Source organism: Penicillium solitum (assembly GCF_028829755.1).
Source record: "Penicillium solitum strain IBT 25940 chromosome Unknown utg000001l_segment0_segment0, whole genome shotgun sequence".
In the NCBI taxonomy this organism is placed as follows: Eukaryota; Fungi; Ascomycota; class Eurotiomycetes; order Eurotiales; family Aspergillaceae; genus Penicillium; species Penicillium solitum.
Genome location: NW_027072121.1, coordinates 5,445,561 through 5,466,641, shown reverse-complemented (window position 1 = coordinate 5,466,641; position 21,081 = coordinate 5,445,561). Strand labels below are relative to the sequence as shown.

The 21,081-nt window shown below is 49.5% G+C and overlaps 9 protein-coding genes across 9 annotated transcripts; 6 read left to right on the top strand and 3 right to left on the bottom strand.

Annotated features, from left to right (window-relative positions):
• Nucleotides 1-491: 491 nt before the first annotated feature.
• On the bottom strand, nucleotides 492-740 carry N7455_002068 (uncharacterized protein; the record flags this gene model as incomplete). Its single annotated transcript, XM_065604214.1, has 1 exon — nucleotides 492-740. The coding sequence occupies one exon, from the start codon at nucleotides 738-740 to the stop codon at nucleotides 492-494; it is 249 nt and encodes an 82-aa protein (XP_065462705.1).
• Nucleotides 741-1,539: 799 nt separating this feature from the next.
• On the bottom strand, nucleotides 1,540-2,046 carry N7455_002067 (uncharacterized protein; the record flags this gene model as incomplete). The annotated part of the gene is made up of 1 exon (XM_040951984.2): nucleotides 1,540-2,046. One exon carries the CDS (start codon nucleotides 2,044-2,046, stop codon nucleotides 1,540-1,542), a length of 507 nt encoding a protein of 168 aa, XP_040818102.2.
• A 5,005-nt stretch (nucleotides 2,047-7,051) lies between these two features.
• On the top strand, nucleotides 7,052-9,108 carry N7455_002066 (C2H2-type zinc finger protein; the record flags this gene model as incomplete). The annotated part of the gene is made up of 2 exons (XM_040951803.2): nucleotides 7,052-8,878; nucleotides 8,935-9,108. The coding sequence occupies 2 exons, from the start codon at nucleotides 7,052-7,054 to the stop codon at nucleotides 9,106-9,108; spliced, it is 2,001 nt and encodes a 666-aa protein (XP_040818469.2).
• A 1,412-nt stretch (nucleotides 9,109-10,520) lies between these two features.
• Nucleotides 10,521-11,132, top strand: N7455_002065 (uncharacterized protein; the record flags this gene model as incomplete). The annotated part of the gene is made up of 3 exons (XM_040951278.2): nucleotides 10,521-10,632; nucleotides 10,712-10,812; nucleotides 10,920-11,132. The coding sequence occupies 3 exons, from the start codon at nucleotides 10,521-10,523 to the stop codon at nucleotides 11,130-11,132; spliced, it is 426 nt and encodes a 141-aa protein (XP_040817898.1).
• Nucleotides 11,133-11,863: 731 nt separating this feature from the next.
• Nucleotides 11,864-13,318, top strand: N7455_002064 (DNA replication factor Cdt1 C-terminal domain-containing protein; the record flags this gene model as incomplete). The annotated part of the gene is made up of 1 exon (XM_040951293.2): nucleotides 11,864-13,318. The coding sequence occupies one exon, from the start codon at nucleotides 11,864-11,866 to the stop codon at nucleotides 13,316-13,318; it is 1,455 nt and encodes a 484-aa protein (XP_040818666.1).
• A 558-nt stretch (nucleotides 13,319-13,876) lies between these two features.
• On the top strand, nucleotides 13,877-16,802 carry N7455_002063 (mismatch repair ATPase MSH2; the record flags this gene model as incomplete). Its single annotated transcript, XM_040951831.2, has 2 exons — nucleotides 13,877-13,918; nucleotides 13,995-16,802. Exons 1-2 carry the CDS (start codon nucleotides 13,895-13,897, stop codon nucleotides 16,800-16,802), a joined length of 2,832 nt encoding a protein of 943 aa, XP_040817863.1. The 5' UTR covers nucleotides 13,877-13,894.
• Nucleotides 16,803-17,238: 436 nt separating this feature from the next.
• N7455_002062 (uncharacterized protein) lies at nucleotides 17,239-17,739 on the top strand (the record flags this gene model as incomplete). The annotated part of the gene is made up of 3 exons (XM_065604213.1): nucleotides 17,239-17,358; nucleotides 17,477-17,569; nucleotides 17,674-17,739. 3 exons carry the CDS (start codon nucleotides 17,239-17,241, stop codon nucleotides 17,737-17,739), a joined length of 279 nt encoding a protein of 92 aa, XP_065462704.1.
• Nucleotides 17,740-17,761: 22 nt separating this feature from the next.
• N7455_002061 (phosphatidylinositol N-acetylglucosaminyltransferase) lies at nucleotides 17,762-20,048 on the top strand (the record flags this gene model as incomplete). Its single annotated transcript, XM_040951102.2, has 3 exons — nucleotides 17,762-17,896; nucleotides 17,962-19,647; nucleotides 19,704-20,048. The coding sequence occupies 3 exons, from the start codon at nucleotides 17,762-17,764 to the stop codon at nucleotides 20,046-20,048; spliced, it is 2,166 nt and encodes a 721-aa protein (XP_040817769.2).
• A 336-nt stretch (nucleotides 20,049-20,384) lies between these two features.
• Nucleotides 20,385-20,840, bottom strand: N7455_002060 (uncharacterized protein; the record flags this gene model as incomplete). Its single annotated transcript, XM_040951782.1, has 4 exons — nucleotides 20,385-20,480; nucleotides 20,571-20,641; nucleotides 20,700-20,737; nucleotides 20,800-20,840. The coding sequence occupies 4 exons, from the start codon at nucleotides 20,838-20,840 to the stop codon at nucleotides 20,385-20,387; spliced, it is 246 nt and encodes an 81-aa protein (XP_040818008.1).
• Nucleotides 20,841-21,081: the final 241 nt, after the last annotated feature.

Genomic DNA, 21,081 nt, shown 5'->3' with positions numbered 1-21,081 from the left:
TCTTCTGTTTCCTTTCATGTTTAACGAGGGAATTGAAGATTCGGATTGGAAGATGAGTACTTCCTGAAATTTGAAGGTCCATCCGTTCAGTGAGTAACAGAACAGATAAGCCTGGAAAGGAGCCTCCATGCAGCAATCCAAGAGGTGGGAAGGAGTCCTCCTGGAAGTCGCAAGTCGCTGCGTTCGAAGGAGTAATCTGTAGAAGTATCTGTTAGAAACGTCTCTAGAATGACATCCATGAAACTTACCAAATCCACCTTGTCGTATTTCATCGGACAGGCTCCCCAAAAGCAGTATCATTGGGATTAAAGCTATAGCCAAACACCGTATGACCCACCCCTACGACCTTTTTTGGATTCGTTTTAGAGAAGGGCTTTTTTGATGTGTTTAAGACCCCTCCAGGCTCAAAGTTCTTATTTTTCGAGTCATTCCGAAGAAACCGAGCATTCTCTCGTGAGTGGCATCGATGACCGTGCAAGTTTCTCAGATGATCACGGGATAAATCTGCGATGCGTGGAGAGATCACGACTCCAATCTTCTGAGGGAAGTTCAAGCCTGGTAATCCCTTCGTTTGGACCCTTCCAGCTCGGTTTGGTGCCGCGCAGAATCCTCGAGGCTCTTGGTATCCTTTTGCAGCCTCCCCGGCTCATGGTGTCTTTGTTGCAGCCCCTCCCGCTCATAGTGTCTTTGTTGCAGCCTTCCCAGCTCATGGTGCTTTTGCTGCGGCCTTCCGGGCTCATGGTGTCTTTTTTGCGGCCTCCCCGGGTCTTGATATCCTGTTTGAAGCCTCCTCGGCTCTCCAACCTTTGAGGGATGTTCAATCCAGGTAATCCCTTCGTTTGGACCCTTCCAGCTCGGTTCTGTGCCGCTCAGAACCCTGCAGGCTCTAGGTCTTTCTTTTTCTCCCCGGCTCTTTACTTCTTTTTCGAGCCTCATCGACTCGGTTCCTGGTTTCTTTTTGAAGCCTCCTCGGTTCTTTTGGTTTCGTTTTCAAGCCCTTCCACTTATTTGGGACTTCGTTTGGGAATTCGTTTGGGCACACTTTTCGGTTCAGTTCAGCCTGTTTTGGTACTTGTTGGTTTGTTGGCTTTTTCGTTTTCTTTCCCTCTTCCTTTTCCCTCCTCTTCCCACTGGCTGCACTATAATAATAGTGTCAGCACTAGCGATGGTTTCAGCATACGGACATGTCCTGCAGCCATTCACAGCGCATCTGAGAATGTCCACCCAGCAGCAAAGCACTGGATATAACGATGTCGGAGAGTAGAGATCCAGGTCAAGAGCTCCTAGAACTCTATCGCTCCAATTCTAGGTTGGAGCTTTGCAGAAGAGGCGATCCCACATCTCCAAATTCGGTTGCGGAGAAGCGAAAAATAAGACAGGCTGAGAATCGATTGCAAAATCGCTCGGCACACAGTTTTCTCACATCTTGGAGCTCTATTATGTGATAGTCTTATACTGCAGCGTATCGATTGAAGGGAATCGCGGGTGGCATGGCGAATATGAATAATAGCATCATTGTCCGGGATGCCGACATCGAGGCTAGCACAAGTGCCGATGAACCTTCTCTGCTATGCGCTTGCTAGCACGAGGCAAAATTACCAGCAGGGTCTCGATTTCGAGCGAGAGTCGGTCGAAGACGATGTACGTGATATCGGTGGGCATCGCCTGAAGAATTGCCTTGTTGCCGTCGGTCATGATGGGAAGGTCGTCAATGAATGGTATGGTGACGATGATCGTTGGTAGACGAATTCCGAAAGTCGAAAATTGAAAACACAACGCTGATAGCCAAGGATGCATTCGTATCTCTCCTGAGGGAACATGGCGTTCGATGGAACCGGACGCGTGGCAACGGTTAGGAATTGAGCAATCAGCCGCGATATGTTTCCCTTCTCCAAGATTCGGGCGTATACTGGGCACCTGCTTCGTCGTCGTCGTCTTCTTGCCAGACAATGATTGTTGTTTTGCAGGCTCGATATTGCCGCGAGTATTGGTTGTCCTTTTCAAAAGATGGGTGTCATGCCAGACGTAGTCTGGGCCCGATATCATACTGCATCCAAGAGTCTGGTTTGAAAGGATGGTACTAATCGGGTAGATGGAGCTTCGAAGATCAAGGACGGTTGTATGCAGAATCGAATCTCCCGGTCGACAGTGACAGAGGTCAGATGAAGACAGTCTCGTTTGGCATGTATCAGGCTTTCAAGTTGCTCGGGAAAGGACTTCCAATCATCAATACCACTCAGAAGGTCGATATCAAACTGCTGGACTTGCTGAAAGGTGGACTTGTGTCTACCTCGACAACACATCCCGGTTTTCATTGTGACTCAAATATTCTGTCAGAAGTCTGGACAGAGGAGCATGAAGGAAAGAAACAGAATATGAAAGAAGATAAGGCGAAGAGGCAGTGTGGTTCACGGTTGAGGCAGCCAAATCGAAGGATCCTTTCTTGTTGTTGATGCCTGGTAACCAAGATCGAAGAATCCTTTGTTTGTGCTGTTGCCTACAAACGGTGGATCTAATCGGGAATTGAAGGTTAAAACGACTGCAATCATCATGAGTGACAAAGAAAGAAAAAAAAAGGAAATACGCGACTCACTGTCCATGTGCCTGTCCACTTGGATCTTGGCTCGTCTCCTTTGTGGGCTGAACAGCCAGGACGGAGCTGCTGGAGGAATTCTGTTTTGAGCATTCGACATTCGACCTTGACTTCAGGATACTGGTCTCTATGTCGACCCTTGCGTTGCAGTTGCCACGGATAAGGTGTTCAGCACAGTAATTGCTCCATCCCTTAGAGGGTGTTTTGGTGCCTAGGGGCGCGCTCAGCATGTGCCAGAAGAAATATCTGCATACACGCTAAGCGGTTACATGGCGTGATAAGCTTTGGGGAGAGGGAGGGAGGGAAGACATGGGGAGGAGGTAGATGAGGGAGATGAGGGAGATGAAGGGGAAGATAGTGAGGATAGGGGAGGATGGGGAGGGGCAATAGAGGTGGGAAAGAGCAAGAGAGTGAGTTGGAGATGGAGAGCAGAAGATGAAGAGAAGCTTAGAAAGAGACAAACAAACGGAAGCTTCTAGTCCCTCAATTGTCCTATCATTACATACACATGAATATGTTTATTTGAGCCTCCAGCGTTTGAATGTGGACGGCCCCGGGGGTGATCTTGGGAAATGAACTAATAGAAGCTCTCAATATACGCCATACTCAATGGAAATAAACGGTCAGCATCATATATGTCGACTTGGCTTTTCCACCGGTAATAGTTGCTACAAAGGGAATTCGTGATCATTCCTCTACAGACCACACGTCCTAGACATTTGATTTGCTATTCACCCTGAACATCTTTATGTACTCAATCTAGAATAATGTCAGTTATTTCATAACCATAGTCCATATCCCCCTAACCGTTGAATTATACCACTACTATAAATATCCGAACCTTGTTGTCGCACCATGGGCAACAGACCCTTGGAAGCAATAAGCACCCAACACCCGGACACGCAAGTCCCAGGTACCAGCAACCAGCCGCGCCCCAAAGCCAAGGCGCGAACTAGCGTACCTGACCAGGAACAAAGAAACCCGTATGTACCTTGAGCCGACTATCTCAACACCAGGTTGTGGGGACCTAATCCGTCAGCTCGTACAGAATCCAAAATAAAACCTCCGAACATCGGAAAAACAATCCTCACGCATAAATGCATATACATACACAAATACTCCGTGAGATGTGCCACAGATAAGCGGGTAGATCTACCTCTGCAAGTACGTCGTACAAGTACCTGAGCGCAATGGGTGTTCCAGAGGAGTCAGATGACTCCCACGCTGTGCACGACGGTGGTGGGGATCTCTAGGCAGTTCTGAAAGTGGCTGGGAGCTGGTGTGCGCACTGCATGTTGACTCAATGCCCTGGATGCAGAGGGGGACAGATGCATGTCAGTTGCTCAGGAGGGGGGCTGGGGTCCAATTAGATGGGGGGAATGGCATGGGTATGGATTAGAGAATACAGAGATAGTGCGCTTTGTCCGTTTCGTCCGGTCTGGAATTCACATGTGAATTGGAACTCTCAGCCTCCTGGTACTTATTGGATGTACTATGTGTGTGTATCGGTGTCTCCAGGGCTGGGGGGATTAAGGTTTATTGGTGCTTTGGATGCTGGATGATGTGTTGTTGGTGCATACTATCTAGTCATCTCACCCTATACGAAGTAGATACTGTTATATAATATGAGATAACCAAAATGATACAATAATATTATTTTGTTAATTCTTTTTGTGGTCACATTATAAGGCGGCTCCTACGTGGCCACCCAGGTACGCACCCCGACACATAATCAGGTACAAATTACATGGATGGACCTGGTATGAGATGCAGAGCATGGCCTATGATTGGACTGATCAGTAAACGGTCAATGACCAGTCAGATAAGCAGACCGCTGGAAAGGCAAACGGAGATCGCCTCTCCAGGGGCGAAAAAACAACAACAATAACAAGTGGAAATGTGCGGAGTACAAAGTACCGCCACACAAAAAAGACAAAAATCGATGATCCTTGGAAGAGGTGGAAGGTGTGGAAGTTTTAACCGTAGCCCTGGAGATCTCACAAGTCAAAGACGTCAGCATATCCACCGATCCGGACAGCCCTGGAAGGCCCCGGCTGTAATTCAGGTTTATCGATAAGCCCTGCAGCTTGGTACCTGGTTCTACTTGGCCGTGCGCCTCATTGCCAACCCTGCAGATGTATCTACAGGTACCCGGGGTCTGAGATTTTCCCCTCTTCTCGTGGGACGTAGCGACGATCTATGGGTTTTCTTTGACCCCCTCGGTGTATTTATATGGATATACAACGTGGGTAGATTGTATTTCTCCGCTGTACTCCGTACAGGACTTTTCCCGTGACGGTTAACTAAACTGTCGATCATTCGGATTAGCGGTAGGAGCCCCATCTTCACCTATTTCACCTATAGTATTTGTTCACATCGCCGAATCATATTCCGCAAACTATATATACGTAATGTAGAATAATATGCCGCACTTGGTCAAGGAGGGGAACCATGTCTTCCATGGAAAGAGTACGGAGTAGGGTATCTCGCCTCTTTTGGTTCCCGCCAATCGTATTTGCTGGATCATAACTGATCCTCCATGGGGCCGATCTAGGGCCAATGCGGTACAGTACATGGTCAGGAATTTTTGATTTGCTACGAGGTACAAAATAGGTTCAACTCAAGGGAATAAGCACATCATCCACATCGGCCGTGGCGTCACATCCGATGAGGTATTTGACCCCAAGGTCCGAGTCAAACGAATAGAGTACATTAAAGTACATGAGAACCAGGGATCTGAGGATGTTGTACAGCATTGCCCAGGTGGCTTCCCAAGGTTGGGAGTTGCCGTTTGCGGACTCGAGGGAAAGTGGGGGGAAAGTTTAGTAGCGACGCAGGCACGATGGGCCAACGGGCTTAGTCCCAGGGGGTGAAAGTTTCAGATGGAGAGCGGCCTGAATGCGGTTTCAACGGAGCTGTCGGATCACCCAAATGACGAGTTCTTTTCTTATTCTTTCACGGAGTAATAAGTATTGAAAGAGGTATGTTCTAGAATGTATAGAACATAGAACATATCCATGGGCACCTATGTACTCCATATATTGTAGAATGTATACAAGATGAAAATGAGATCTATCTCTTATCAACACCCCCGCAGTCTACGGAGTACGGAGTACATGTAGGTGTAATCTAAAATTAACTATCATGGGCTTGAGCCAATGTAAGATCCTCCATAAGAAGGCTCGAGCAAAGGATTAATATTGTATGAAGACTTCGTATCGGGGCGGACCATTCGGAACTCTTTCCCCTACCGCGTAACCATTCTTCTAAGAGTATGACGAGGTGCGATACATCCACGCGATGCAAGGGGGGATATGGTTGAGGGGAGGGGGGAATGGAGGAGTATATTTCGAGGTTAACCCTAAAATCTCCACCAAAGGAGTCTCGACCTTTTTCTTCTCCCCAAGAACCAAACTTATCGAGGCTTGGCAGTGCCTATTTCCAGGGTCTGGGAAAGATGGTTAACGTCAAGAACCCTCGATTTCAATGGTTTAACCTACTTTTGTATAATACATTCCTCTATAGATCGAGGGAAGAACTAGGTCTAGACTTGAATCTCCCCAAGTCAATGTCCAGGTAGCTTCAAAGTAGCTCCAATAAGTTCAAGTAGTTCAAGTAGTTCAAGTCACTAATGAATCATGGAGGTGCCTGGTGCCTTTTGAATAAAATGGAGACACGCGGATATCTGGTGAAACACTTAATGATTCGCATCGGTAGCCCCGGAAGGTCTTTAAGTTCCTGTTGAGTTCCTGTCTTTTTCCTCTTTACTCTCTTGACTCTTTTTTTTTTTTTTTTTTTTGCCCCTCGCTTCCCCGATAAGCCTCTTCTTCTTCTCATCGTCACCATTTTCTGTTTTTTTTTTTATATTCTCTTATTAGTATATACCTTTATATACACATCCTTTTTTCCTTTTTGGTTCATTTTTCCCCCCTACCCGGCTGATCGGATCTCTATTTCTTTTTTTTTTTCTGGAAATATTTCAAGAGATGATCGCGATCAGCTAACGACCTTCCCTTTTCTCTGATTTCTTACATTCTTGACCTCTTCTCCCCGCCCTTGCGTTTGGGATCCTTGTACACACATTCTATTTCCGCCCCTCTTTCTCTTCTTTCTCTTCCAGAGTAAGCGCACTTTCAAATCGTACGTGTTGCATCTTCTCCGAGTCTCTTTTGGTCTCTTCTCTCTCTCTTTTTTTCTTGGCCCACTCAAGTAGTGTTCAGGTTACTGAATTTGCGCAAATGTTCACAGTCAATCCGACCAGACTCCGCGTCTTGATCTCCGATTTCTCCGTAGCGCTGCGGTTTTTACGACTCGACATAGAGACATATAGAATCCCAACTGGTCCTGGGGTGATTATTCCGATCGGATTGTCGGCTTTGCGACTGGTGGTCAGGAACATTCGCATTTGGCTCTCCGAAGACCTGACATCACTTCCGCCTCCCACCCTCTTACGTCGACATGGCTTCCTTTCTCCCTGTCAACAACTCGGCCCCTGAAGACCACGCGATGGATGGAGAAGCTACACCCCGTGCGAACCCAAATGGCGTGTCGGTAACACCGGACGTTTCTTCGACCGAGCAATTTCCGGACGGAGTTTCACACCACAGCCGCGGTAGCGACGCTTCATCCCGCACAACCTTGACCCACACTCGAACCCCGTCGACGTCTGACGAACACATGCACGACTCGGAGGGAGAACAAGACGATTCCGATCATGATCAGAACCTAGGGAGTAACGGACCGCCCTCGAAAAAGAAGAAAGGTCAACGGTTCTTCTGCACCTCTTTCCCTCCTTGCAATCTGAGCTTCACCCGGAGCGAACACCTGGCTCGCCATATTCGAAAACATACTGGCGAACGCCCCTTCCAGTGCCACTGCTCTCGCCGGTTTTCCCGACTCGACAACCTCCGCCAGCATGCTCAAACGGTTCATGTCAATGAGGAGATTCCTGGGGATTCGCTAGCGGCCACGGGCACACGGTTCCAGCGCCAGGTCCGTACAGATCGAGTGCGGCCACCAGGTCGGGCGCGGGCAGGCACCGGAGGCAGTATCAGTGGTCATACCCGAGGTCATAGCAGGAACTTGTCAACCTCGAGTATTGCGTCCACCGCTTCGACATTCAGCCAACCTCCGGAACTTCGCCGGCGCCCCCCGCCTTTAATCATGGCCAACGACCCCACAGCTCGATCCCGACTGGCAATGGATTCCATGGGAGAACCCCCGAGCACACCCCCGGCCCAGATCCGTGGCGCTCCTGGTCCCTCGACAGCTGGATCCCCATACACCCCCTCCAATATGTTTGCTGCTACTGGTGGAAGCCCCCAATTTGCTTCGCCCATGTCTGGTACAGCACATGGGTTCTGGGAAGGAAAGACGGCTGCCCGTCGTCTTTCAGTGCCGACGAGCAGCAACCCTTTCCTCGCACAGCACGGCAACGCATATCCTCCGGCATATCACACCCCCGCCGGCGCACCTTATCCAAACGCGGCTGGCGTATTTGCAAGCCCCACTAGCACACATTACTCTGTATCTCGGGACGAGGGCACCCTAAGCGCGGCTGAGGCGGAGATGCGGAGGAGAACTTGGCACCCTTCGTCGTACACTGGGTTTCCACGGCCTGGAACCAGTGGCCTAAACCAATATCACACACCGGACAATGTACCGGCCTCATTCGGCGCCAACGGTTCGACCGAGCATCCACCCCGACTCCCCGGAATTGAGAGTTTCGACAAAGTAGTCCAGCGGCCAATGACCCCACCCACCAGGAAAGCCAGCCCAATGCAGCTTGATGGCCACCAGCGTCCACCACCTAACCCTGCCTTTGGATCTGGATTCAATTACACACAGCCAGCCCACCGTCCACCACCCCCCATCTCCGGCCCTGGTCACCGACGAGGCCATGTGTCCTGGGATATGTCTTTGCATCATAACCTAACCGGACTGGATATCCGAGACCGACGCCCATCCACTGCATCCGCTTCTCAATGGGGTCAACAAACGCTCGCGGAACTCCAAAATGTCTCTTCCCGCCCCTCGTCATCCTACCAGCCTTCCTACCAGCCTTCATTTGGCCCAATGGCCGAAAGAAGCCCCGAAGAGTATCGGGGGCATCGCCCGAGCCTTTCAACGGGGAGCCGCACACGAACCTCCCCCGAGGATTCCAGTAGCAGTGAGGGTGTGCACACTCCATCCACCGCATCGCTTGAGTATCATCCCGCGATTGTGCACAGCAGCGGGTATATTGAATCTCAGGATTCCTCGCTACCTTCCGAACACCCTCCACAGGTAGGAACTCCTGTTCGAACGGACGGCTATCGCCCTGGTTACTAACGCCGTCATAGATCTGTGGTCGTCAATCCTCCCACGCGGACGGTTATGAAGCCCACAACGACCGGGAGCCCAGACCCGACGTCTTCTCAGACTCTCCTGCCCGAAATTCGGGCATGGGTCGCCTGGAAGCTCTTGTCGCCGTTGCCACAAGCGAGAATAAAGGAGCAGCCAAGCTATTCCTGTAAATTGTCTGGACAAAGCCCTCCTGTTCTATACCATTCCGCACCATTTTGCATATGAAAGTCATCTTCGCTTCCTGCAACTAGCTGGAGAGTGATCATCATATACTTGGCATTCCACCTTCCGTCTATCTCCTACTCCCAATTTACAACCACTCTTTCCGCCCACCTACTTGCAACATTCAGCCCATTGGCCTTTCTTGGCTTTCCCAACTCTTTTTTATTTATATATTTCGGGGATTCTCATATTTCCCATTTTGTGATAGCGAGACCCTTGATGAACTGACGACTTTGACGACAACTGATACACGACCGGGAAATCTAGCCCATCTTTCTTTCACTTGTGTTCGGGGGTCTTATATTTGTGTTTATGATTTTTTTTTTTGACGGTTCTGGATGGCAATCTTTTTCGGATGAGTTCTTAGTCCTGAGATGCATGTCCTGGCGTTCGCATGGGAAGTTTTATGTGAATGGATTCATGTGCATGACGATACCCTATCGATCATTTGGTTCCTCTTTCATTTTTGGTCGTGGTCCACGGTGGGACCGCGGTGGGACTGAGTGTTGCATTTCGCTCGCTCTCTCTGTGGGTTCTTCATCTCTCCCATCCCGAGTCCCTTCCCTCTCTCTACCTTCTCGTTTCGTTTTGTGTCTTACTATATTTTTTGGGGGTGGACTGTGCCTGACGCTTTAACGGACTATAACTATGGGCGCTTTTGATATCTTTTATGATCTGAATATGACTGGAATGCATTGATGCTGCTTTTCTTCTAGTCACAATTCACGTACAAATCCATGCAAAGAACCCCTTTAAAAGATCACGCAAGTATACACTCAGGGAGTTGAGAATGGAGCATTGGGGTAGTGAGCTTGTAAGGATGTGGAGTAGAAGATCGGAAACATTACCATATTGTATGGATTGTACATGGTAGGTCTAAAAGTGTCGCTCTTCTACATCCAGTCAGATGTGGCTAGTAAGAAAACCCCAGAACCGGATAGGGAATGAGGCAATGACTTGCAGGTGACGTCGACGGGAAGTTTAGCTCTCCGGGACTGGGCCTTGGTTCATCCCCACTTGTAACCCTGTACGTTTCTACGAAGTTGGGAAAATACTGTAGACATTTAAGAGAGATTGAGGGATTAAAATAATTAATGAACAAGATCCAATGATCAAGTAATATATCAAAAGTAAAATAGTATCTGAGAGGTAGAAAAAAAGGGAACGAAGTAAGAAAATAAACGACAGAGGCAAGTTCTAGTACATGCGGACAAGGACTGGGAACAAGACGTCATAGTCGACTCGTTTCCCCGGTCTCGAGAACTACCTATAAAACCAAGGATACTCCGACCTGTCGACCCCAGCATTTACTTCAATTACACCTTCTACATCTTCCCCTCCCAACACTCCACTACACATCATGTCGAAGAACCGGGTTCCATTGTTTCTGGGTCTCGCTGCGGCGGGCGCAGGCGGTTACTACTTGTACTCTGCCGGCGGCGATCCTTCAGCAGCAAAGCACCAACTGAGAAGTACGTGCCCTGTCTGACAAATTCCCACAATGCTATTGAATTGCCGGGACATTGAACTGACTCTCCTCTTCCACTCTAGTCGACGCTGAAAAGGCACGCGAGAAGCTCCCAGGTACAAACAACGCCGAGAAGTCTGGCACGGACGTCGGCAAGGAAGCCGGTGCCAATATTGATGATGCTGTAAGTTCTATTCTGTGGATGGTGTCACTCAAGAATCTGTCCTCGATACTCCATACAACCACATCTGCAGATAATGTGACATATCATACTAACCATCCCAATTCTAGATCGCCAGAGCCCGCGCTGAAGGCAAGCGCGTCCCCGACTTAGCTCACGAGGGCAAGGAAAAGCTTGATGAGCTCCGCGAGGAAGCAAAGAACAAGTTCAATGCCAATAGGGATAAGATCAACAGCAATGTTGACCAGATCGATCGCGAGGTCGAGCAAAAAGCGGCTGAAGCCAAGGGTGCTGTCTCTGGCTGGTTGGGTGGCAAGAAATAAGCTTCTTGTCGCCCTTGAGCCTCGACGATTTAATGTTATTATTCTATTACGGCGCTGGTCGGTTCGAGAATATCACGAAGAATTCCATGTCTATGAAACTTATGCGTGTTTCTTGTTGTAAATGTCAGTGTAGCTGGAGTTCATGTATGCCCAGTATGTAATGCATTCGGTATTGGTCTGTCCAGGGCGCGTCGTGAAACTGAGTATTGTCATGCAGTCCTTTCTCGATAGTAGAGACCAATTTGGAATTGATTTTCTGCCATGCATCGGAGTGAAGAAATGTCTAGGCGCTGAGCTTGGACACACTGACATTCCAATTCCGGAGTATTACCGTAGTGACGAGAATGCCTGGCCTTGGAGCTTTTCTTGTATTTTATACTCAATTCTTTTTCTAGAATTTATTATATCAAGGCCGCTCTCTTCCTTTTCAAACGAGTACCCTTATATTCCATACTTAAATTGAAGTTCATATAGTTCCCGCTCACGCGTTTCCATTTAACCCGAAACGGCTAGTGTGGTTTTTTCAACGCGCCCTCCAACGCGTCTCTCCTTTGCACCTTCTCTGACATCTCCTCCCACTTTCCATTTCCCACTTTGTGCACTTTCCCACTTGTTGTTTTTTTCTTCTAATATTTCGGTATCTCTTACCTTGTCTATTATAATACAGTTCTATCCATCGCCCTTTCTTCATTTATCCTCCCTCGACCAGCAAAAAATTTTCAGCAGTCGCGATGCCGCGCACCTCCCGGTCAAGCTGCGTTGCCCAGCCAGCCATTCAAGCCTTCACTCGGGCAACCAAAGCCGGCATTACTCCGCAGCTACCGGCAAAGAAGATAGCATCACTTCCAGTCTCGCCTTCCAAAAAACGCAAACTGCAGGAACTCGAAAACTTCGACAACGGTAGCAGACAGGCGCCAATTGAGGAGGAAGGCACGCCCTCGAAAACTTTGCGGCTCAACGAATTATCCGTTTCCTCACCACGCAGCGGCCACTATGTCTCTCCCAAGAAAGCTTCGCCCGCGAAGACCCCAATTCGGACCCCGAGTCGACGGGTTGCCCCTGTCAAGAAAGCGCCCTCGACACCCGCAACCCCTTCAAAGCAACGAACCCTGAACTTCGAGAAGGTTATTCCAGTGCACGAGGAAACCCCAGCGATCGAGCGGCCTGCGTTCTTCAACGATATTCTCAACCTTCACTCCTCCTTTGTGCAAGCTTTCTCGATTCACATGGCCCACAATGGCTCGAGCACCCCTGCGGACCTCCGGGAATTCCTTGGCAGTGTGACCCGCCTCTGGAATAAGCGCAAGGTGCAGATGAAGGACTTGCAGCGTCTTGTGTGGGTTTGGGATCAGAGTTCGAAAGCGAAACACGTTTCATATCGTCTGGCGAATTATGGACTCGGCAAAATTTGCATGGAGCGCACCGTGCAGGTCAATGTGCAGCCTCCAGCTTTGCAAGACTCTTTCGAAGAAGCCTTGGACTTGCTGTGGGAAAAGGCTCCAGAGCCCCTTCGGGATGCCAATGAGGAAGCCCAAGCAACTCTGTTCATCGAGTCTCTCGGTCTCTCCACAATCCACGAGTCGCTTACCCCTTTCACTGTTTTCCAGAAAGGCCAACAACGACTCCAGGATCTGAAGGGTGGTCTGCTCCGCTTGAAAGCTGAGAGAATGCGCTCAGAGTCAGCAGAGACAACTCCCCTGGAGCGGACGGCAACGGTCAGCCGTCGCCAGAGTCTGCTCGATCGAATTAAGAATAAGGAGCTACGCCAGTCTAAGCTACCTCCCCCGCCTGCTAAGAAGGAACTCGTGCGACGTGCAGCCGCCGATCGGGTGGAGGAGGTAGCTGGGATCCTGGCCCTGTTGCGTCCCGCAGGGTATGTGGGTAATGGTATCAAAGCCATGCTTGCAGCCCAACGCAAGCCCTTCAAGCTCGATGTGATGGTCGAGCATGTCCGTGACTCGGTCCGCAGCGAGATTCCCCGTGAGGAGGTGGAGATGTGTCTTGAGATTCTGTCGGATACAAAGGTGGCTGGTGACTGGATCAGTATGGTTACTGTTGGCCAGATGAAGTCGGTCGTGTTGAAGTCTTGCAAAGATGTCTCTGCCAAAGATATCGGGGCGAGAGCCGCCCAGCTGAAGGCTGACTCGGAGAAGTCTGCGTCTTGTGTGCAGACTACTCTCTTGTGATTTATGTTTTTTTTTCTGCTTTTGGTTTACTCTTTTGTTTTTCATTGTTGGATACCTCACATCCGCAGAGCCGGTCTGCTCGCGGTTTTGCATCAGCGCTCGATACCCTGTACCTTATCATATGTCTATTAGTTAACATTAACCACTACCTTAGGTAGTACTTAGCAATTAGGTCCTCGGACACCCAATCATAATACCATTACTACAAGAAAAGTCAAACGTTTGTACGGATTCCCTTGGAATGTTTTTTCTTTCGTTTCTTTAGTAGTCTTCCTAGGTATATTTTTATGTCCTTTAACCCCTTTTATGGATGGCTAGAAAAAGGAAAAGACGATACGACACATAAGTATAGATTACTTTTCCTATGTATAGCCAAAAAAATAACCACCGAAATTGGTTTTTGAAGAAAGCCCTTCAAACCCCTGGTAATACGGAGTAGTCCCACCCACTTAACGCGCGACGCGTGCACGGACCACGCGAGTTCTGCCAGCGCGTCGAATTGGACTCGTCCAAACTACCTTGACACCAGCATTTGCATTGTCCTTTGCTGCATTTCTTTTCACATCAACCGACACCATGTCTTCCCGACCTGACTTGAAGGTATGTATTGAGCTATCGAATATTCCCTAAACCCACCAATATAGCATTCACTAACTCAAACACCGAATCGACACAGGTCGACGACGAAGTCGGCTTCATTGGTTTCTACCGCGGCCTCCCTACACCCGATAATAATGAAACCATCCGCGTATTCGACCGAGGCGACTGGTACTCCTCGCACGGCACCGATGCCGAATTCATCGCACGCACCGTCTACAAAACAACCTCCGTCCTGCGCAACCTAGGCCGCAGCGAAACAGGCGGTCTCCCCTCCGTCACAATGAGCGTCACAGTCTTCCGAAACTTCCTTCGCGAAGCCCTCTTCCGCTTGAACAAGCGTGTTGAGATTTTCGCCTCGGCCGGCTCGGGCAAGAGCAACTGGAAATTGGCGAAACAAGCCAGTCCCGGTAACCTGCAGGACGTGGAAGAAGAGCTCGGCAGCGTGGGCGCGCTGTCAATGGATTCCTCGCCTATTATTCTCGCCGTGAAGATCTCTGCTCGCGCAGCCGAGGCCCGGAATGTCGGCGTGTGCTTTGCTGATGCGAGCGTGCGCGAGCTGGGCGTGAGTGAATTCCTCGATAACGATATCTACTCCAATTTCGAGTCGTTGGTTATTCAGCTCGGTGTAAAAGAGTGTCTTGTGACCATGGATGTGGCTCGCAAGGACGTCGAGCTGGCGAAGATCCGGGCTATCGCCGATAGCTGTGGGATTGCTATCTCTGAGAGGCCTGTTGCCGACTTCGGTGTTAAGGATATCGAGCAGGATCTTACGAGATTGTTGAGGGATGAGAGGTCTGCCGGTACGCTGCCTCAGACGGAACTCAAACTGGCTATGGGGTCTGCGTCGGCGCTCATCAAGTATCTTAATGTCTTGACTGATCCTACGAACTTCGGCCAGTACCAGCTCTACCAGCATGACCTGTCGCAGTATATGAAGCTCGATGCCTCGGCCCTCCGCGCGCTGAACCTTATGCCTGGTCCGCGGGACGGGGCTAAGAGTATGAGTTTGTTCGGTTTGCTGAATCACTGCAAGACGCCTGTGGGAAGTCGTTTGTTAGCCCAATGGTTGAAGCAGCCTCTGATGGATCTGGCTGCGATTGAGCAACGGCAGCAGTTGGTCGAGGCATTTGTTGTTAACACCGAGCTGCGTCAGACTATGCAGGAAGAACATTTACGTTCCATTCCGGATCTTTACCGGTTGGCTAAACGTTTCCAGCGGAAGCAGGCCAACTTGGAAGATGTTGTCCGAGCATACCAGGTTGCCATTCGTCTGCCTGGATTTGTGAGCACGCTAGGTGATGTGATGGACGAGCAGTACCAGACCCCTCTAGAGACGGAATACACGTCTAAGCTCCGTGGTTATTCTGACAGTTTGGCCATGCTTGAGGAGATGGTTGAAACAACGGTGGATCTTGCTGCTCTGGAGAATCATGAATTCATTATCAAACCCGAGTTCGATGACGGCTTGCGAGTCATCAGAAAGAAGCTGGACAAGCTACGATACGACATGGATATGGAACACCGCCGAGTTTCAAAAGATTTGAATCAAGACATGGAGAAAAAGCTCTTTATGGAGAATCACCGTGTACACGGTTGGTGCTTCCGTCTCACTCGAAATGAGGCGGGTTGCATTCGCAATAAGAAAGAGTACCAGGAGTGTTCGACGCAGAAGAACGGCGTATACTTCACCACATCCAACATGCAGTCCCTTCGCCGAGAGCATGACCAACTGTCCTCGAACTACAACCGAACCCAAACCGGTCTTGTTAACGAGGTCGTCAACGTTGCCGCTTCGTATTGCCCGGTGTTGGAGCAACTCGCCGGTGTCCTGGCACACCTCGATGTCATTGTAAGCTTTGCCCATGCTTCGATGCATGCGCCTTCCGGATACGTTCGCCCAAAGATGCACCCTCGGGGAACTGGAAACACCGTTCTGAAGGAAGCTCGGCATCCTTGCATGGAAATGCAGGACGATATCTCCTTCATTACGAATGATGTTTCCTTGATTCGCGATGAATCATCTTTCCTCATCATCACTGGTCCCAACATGGGCGGCAAATCCACATACATCCGACAGATTGGTGTGATTGCACTCATGGCACAGACCGGCTGCTTCGTCCCTTGTACCGAGGCCGAGCTGACTATTTTCGACTGCATTCTTGCTCGAGTTGGAGCCAGCGACTCGCAGCTTAAGGGTGTATCGACGTTCATGGCGGAAATGCTTGAAACATCCAACATCCTCAAGTCCGCCACCTCGGAGTCCCTGATTATCATCGATGAACTCGGCCGTGGAACTAGCACATACGACGGCTTCGGCCTGGCCTGGGCTATCTCAGAACACATTGTCACCGAGATCCGCTGCTTTGGCCTGTTCGCAACTCACTTCCACGAGCTCACTGCCTTGGCAGACCGATATGAAAAGGCCGTCAAGAACCTGCACGTCGTGGCCTTCATTGGAAACGGCAATGAGGGCGAGAGTGAAGCTGAAACCGAGGAAAAGAAGAAGCGCCAGGTCACCCTTCTCTACCGTGTGGAGCCAGGAATCTGTGATCAGTCTTTCGGTATTCATGTCGCCGAGCTCGTGCGTTTCCCGGATAAGGTTGTCAACATGGCCCGCCAGAAGGCCGAGGAACTTGAAGATTTCACTTCGGCAACAACTGAAGATGGCCAGGCGCAGCTTCCGGCGGCCTCGCTTGACAAATACTCCCAGGAAGAGGTGGAGGAGGGCAGTGCGCTCCTCAAGGAAATGCTACTGAAATGGAAGGCGGCAACTGAGGGCAAAGAGATGACGGCGGAGCAGAAGAGACAAATCATGCGTGATCTGGCTCAGGCTGATGAAAAATTACAAGCAAATAAGGTGTTCCAAGGTATCAAGGCTCTATAAGGATGTGAGCTGTTCATGGGTTTGGCGTTCATGGAAGGCATGGGTTTGAAAAGGCATTGTTGTGTACTCATCTTTTTACATGTAAAGATGAACTAGAATTGTATTCTCTACCATAATCTCTTCTGGATTCTTCTTATAGCTCTCCTATAAAGTAGCCAACAGGTTGCCAACGTAGTTGTATACTCCGTTAATATAGAGGCTAGTCACGTGTAGGTCGGTCTAGATGATCAACGCGGGATGTGACGAAGCAACTTAATTCCCAAATCCAAGTTGTCGTTCTTTTTATTATCTTCAATTCATTCCTTCGAGGCTTAAGCTTACAAGAAAAACTTCTAATCCTGGACTTGTCCTATCGCTGTGCCTCTAAACCACCCTCGACCACCTCATCTAGCTATGCGCGCAAGCTAAACGCGGACGGCCTGAACCACCTCGATTCATGCACCCCTTTTCCGTCCTCACTCTTGGAATCTTCGTCGCGGGCTATATTACCGCCAGGTGGGACCTAGTTACCCGTCTATACGAATTGGCCATCTTCGCCTGGGATCACGGTGTCGTGGTATGTCTTCCATCGGCCATCGGCCATCGGTCCTTGGCTCCCCCTCCGCTTGCGACTTTATCAGCTTGGTGCCATCCCACGTTATATTTGCAACGTCGCTAACTTGTTTTATATTTAGACACGAACTGCGAAAGGATTTTTGTTTCTTTCCGTCTTCTTTTTCCTCCTCGTCCTGCCGATTAATCACCTCGCATCTAAGGAGGGCCAATTGGTGAGCAACACCGGAACAACCAAAGCTTTGGGCAGCGACCGAAAGATCAAAGCGCTTGGTGCTAGCCTAAGGAATATTTGCTGACGACTTTGGGGGATATATAGCATCCGCGCCACGTGAATCTCGGCGTCTCCGCGCGCGAACAATTGCGCCGTCGAGGTTCGTTCTGAGACTCAGGTGGAGGATGACAATATGCTCATGAGCGATGGACTGTTGCGGGTATTTTGGCCATATGACCTCCCACGATCCTCGTCCCCGGGTGTGATTGTGGGATGGCGGAACTCGGAGCTTGATTTGTTTGTGCTCACGGTGTTGGAAGATGTCGAGGTAGGTGGCTGCAATTGCCTTGTATACTCGTTCGATATAAACTGATCATGCTTGTGATTGAATAGCCTAGGAATGTTGACAATGCTCTCCGGGCGGGCATTCTCTTTCGAAACAGCCCTCACCCCATTGTGCGCATCTTCACTCTATGTGGACGCTCTCAGATGCATGTCCTCGGCTCGACCAACTCTCCCGAGTCTCCAACGTCTTTCAACCCGTCCCACCTCGATGTGACTACAATTGCATCCCCAAAAGCTCCTCGCATCTTCTGCCCACCAGAGGCAAACCTGTCTGTCCAGGTTATCATGTACCACCGCCCGCATCCAACACGCATGGAATATATGTCGCTCGATCCGATTTCGCTGGCCTTGGGCGATAAAGCGACAAAGACAGAAGTATGGGGTCCATCATCAGATAAGATCGAATCGGAGGAAGAGGGGGACAAGGCTGGGCCCAAGTTGTTGGTTGAGAAGCTCAAGCTTCATACGGTCGTCAAGCACATCCCATCACAGAAGGAGCAAGCCCTCCCGCTCATTATCAACCAAGTCAATTGTGCCTATGAGATGGGGCATCTCATGCACAAAAACAGCCATTTGATTGGAATTCGTGCGAAGAGAAGTATGAGCGTCGGAGAACGTGTCGTGGAATCGGCGACAACTCTTTGGGGTTTTATTGTCCTTTGCATTGCTCACGTCTTTTGGCAATGGCTTTGGCCCATCGTCACCCGCATCTTTGTTGTCGGGCTTGTATGCCACCGGTCTGTTGCGGAAATTGTCTTGCGAGTTCTCGAGTGGCGTGCTCGGCCTGATGCTGCTGCTCTCAAGGATATCTCAGCAACAGCCCAACAGGTTGATATAAGGTTACAGCAATTTTGTTACTGGCCGATTCAATATGTTAAGCTTCGGCAAAGAAAGGATAACTGGGAGAGTGTCACAACTAGTCATCCAGACTATATTCGGTTCTATAACAGTCTATGGCTAGTCGCCAATGATGTGATCATTGGGATTGCGTTGGGGTCCTACATTATTGACAACGCGAACTGGGTCGCTTCGCAAATCAACACTGTCTTGACCGGCTGGACAGTGGAGGGGTTACAGCGCACCATTTCGTGGTTAATGGATTGGCCAGCCGGCTTGAAACTCAACAATGAGCTTGCGGCGTTCCTCGGTGACTTGTTCCTGTGGGTCATTGAAAACTGGGCAGCTTGCATTGCCAACCTTCAACCTTACCTTCCTGCTGTCATCTACATCGTTGGATGTTCAAGCTTTGCGGGGGCTAGCATGCCCATCGCTCTCTTCTCCGACCTTCTTTCGATCCTGACGGTCCACATTTACTCCTTCTACATTGCCTCTGCTCGTATCTTCAACTGGCAACTCACCATTATCACTTCTCTTTTCCATCTTTTCCGTGGAAAGAAACGCAACGTACTCCGCAACCGAATCGATTCATGTGACTACGACCTCGACCAACTCCTCCTTGGCACAATCCTTTTCACAGTCCTATTCTTCCTACTACCTACAGTTGTGGTGTTCTACCTAACCTTTGCCTCGGCCCGTATGTTAATTATATCAATGAAGGCAGCGCTTGACACCTGCCTCGCATTCTTGAATCATTTCCCGCTCTTCGCATTGATGCTCCGTGTGAAAGACTCGCGACGGCTACCAGGAGGTATCCGATTTGAGCTTCGGAATGAACCAGACAAAAGCCCAAAGGAAACGGACTCGTCTGCGCTGGTTTCTTATATCCACCTCGAGGTATGTCTCCGTATTAACCCAAAACATTACCTCAGAAAAACTGACACAGATTCTAGTCTATTCCCCTCCCCCTGCGTGCCATGTTCGACCAGTACTTCCAGCTGGGCCACCGGCTCCGAAAACACTACCTCGCGCCTCGCGTTATCTTCTGCCTTATGACCGGCCGCTTTGTGCCACCCATCCACCGCCGAAACCTCTATAGCATGCAATACAGCATGCTACCGGCCCATCGGGCTGGTATGGTAGAGGTGTGGACCTTGCTCACACAGCCCAAGAAAGGCAGTAGTGGAAGCAGTGGCTCTGGCTCTATGAGTGGAGGTATTGGATCCTTGAGTCACCCAATCGCCAAGGTCCCGGCGAATTACGGTCAGGGTGATCTTCGGAGACGGGGTCATCGCTGATGTCGATCCACGAACTCCTCTTGTACATAATGCCGATAATGTTCTTATCCTAAGCTAATATTCTTAATATTTTCATTGCCAGAATAAAGTGGGATAGATAAAGATACCCTAGGAGCAGAACGAAGATATCAGTATATTTAGTTAAGAGGTGAGATATGTTATGTACACAGAATGCTCATCCAAAAGGCCACGCCGTTGAACTCCTGTCCACGAAATTACATAGTATACATGGAAAATGCATGTCATCGCTGAAAAGAACAAATGGCGCCAGAGCCAGGCTACTCCTACAATCCTCCAAGAGGAAGAGGGATTCGTAGAGGAGCCAGATGTCCATCTTCATGATTTCTTGAGGAACTCTGCGTCTGTTTCACTGCTGCCGCTCTTTCGGGCATCATCCACCATGGCATCAATGCCGCGTTCCTTGAGAACTTTCTGCAAGCATTACGATACCTCCGTCAGACATATTGAACGACTCGAGGTAGGTGAAGATATATAGAGTGCATAGCACAAGGGAGGACTCACGTTCAAGCAACCCTTATAGTTCTTAAATAATGCTTCGCAGTCATTGGATGAAGTGTTGCCACGCAGATATTCTGTTCTAGAATTAGCTGCTGTTGTTTATGCTTATGATCGAAGGTCATAAATGCATACTCTCGCTATACCACTTGAGGAAACAAGTGTCATATTTCCTAATAGATATATTAGCTTTTGGTTAACATGTGGAAGCTAGGTATGTTCAACTAGGACTCACTCTTTGATATCGTTACATTCGGGGGCGATAGAAGCTGCCATATTGGGCGTAATAGGAGATTATTTATCAAATAATATCCCGCAGACCTTGTACTCTTCTTGCTAGTCGAAATTTGAGTATTTTAGAGAAATGAGAGGAAAGAATGCGGTGACGACTCGAAGATCGGCGGAAGTTCATACAAATATCGCCACGCTGGGAAGGCGGTCAGGGCGGGCCTACCATTTCTCCATTGTCATTTTCTCGCCGCGACTTTTTTTTCCGGGACCTTGGATCTACATGTCA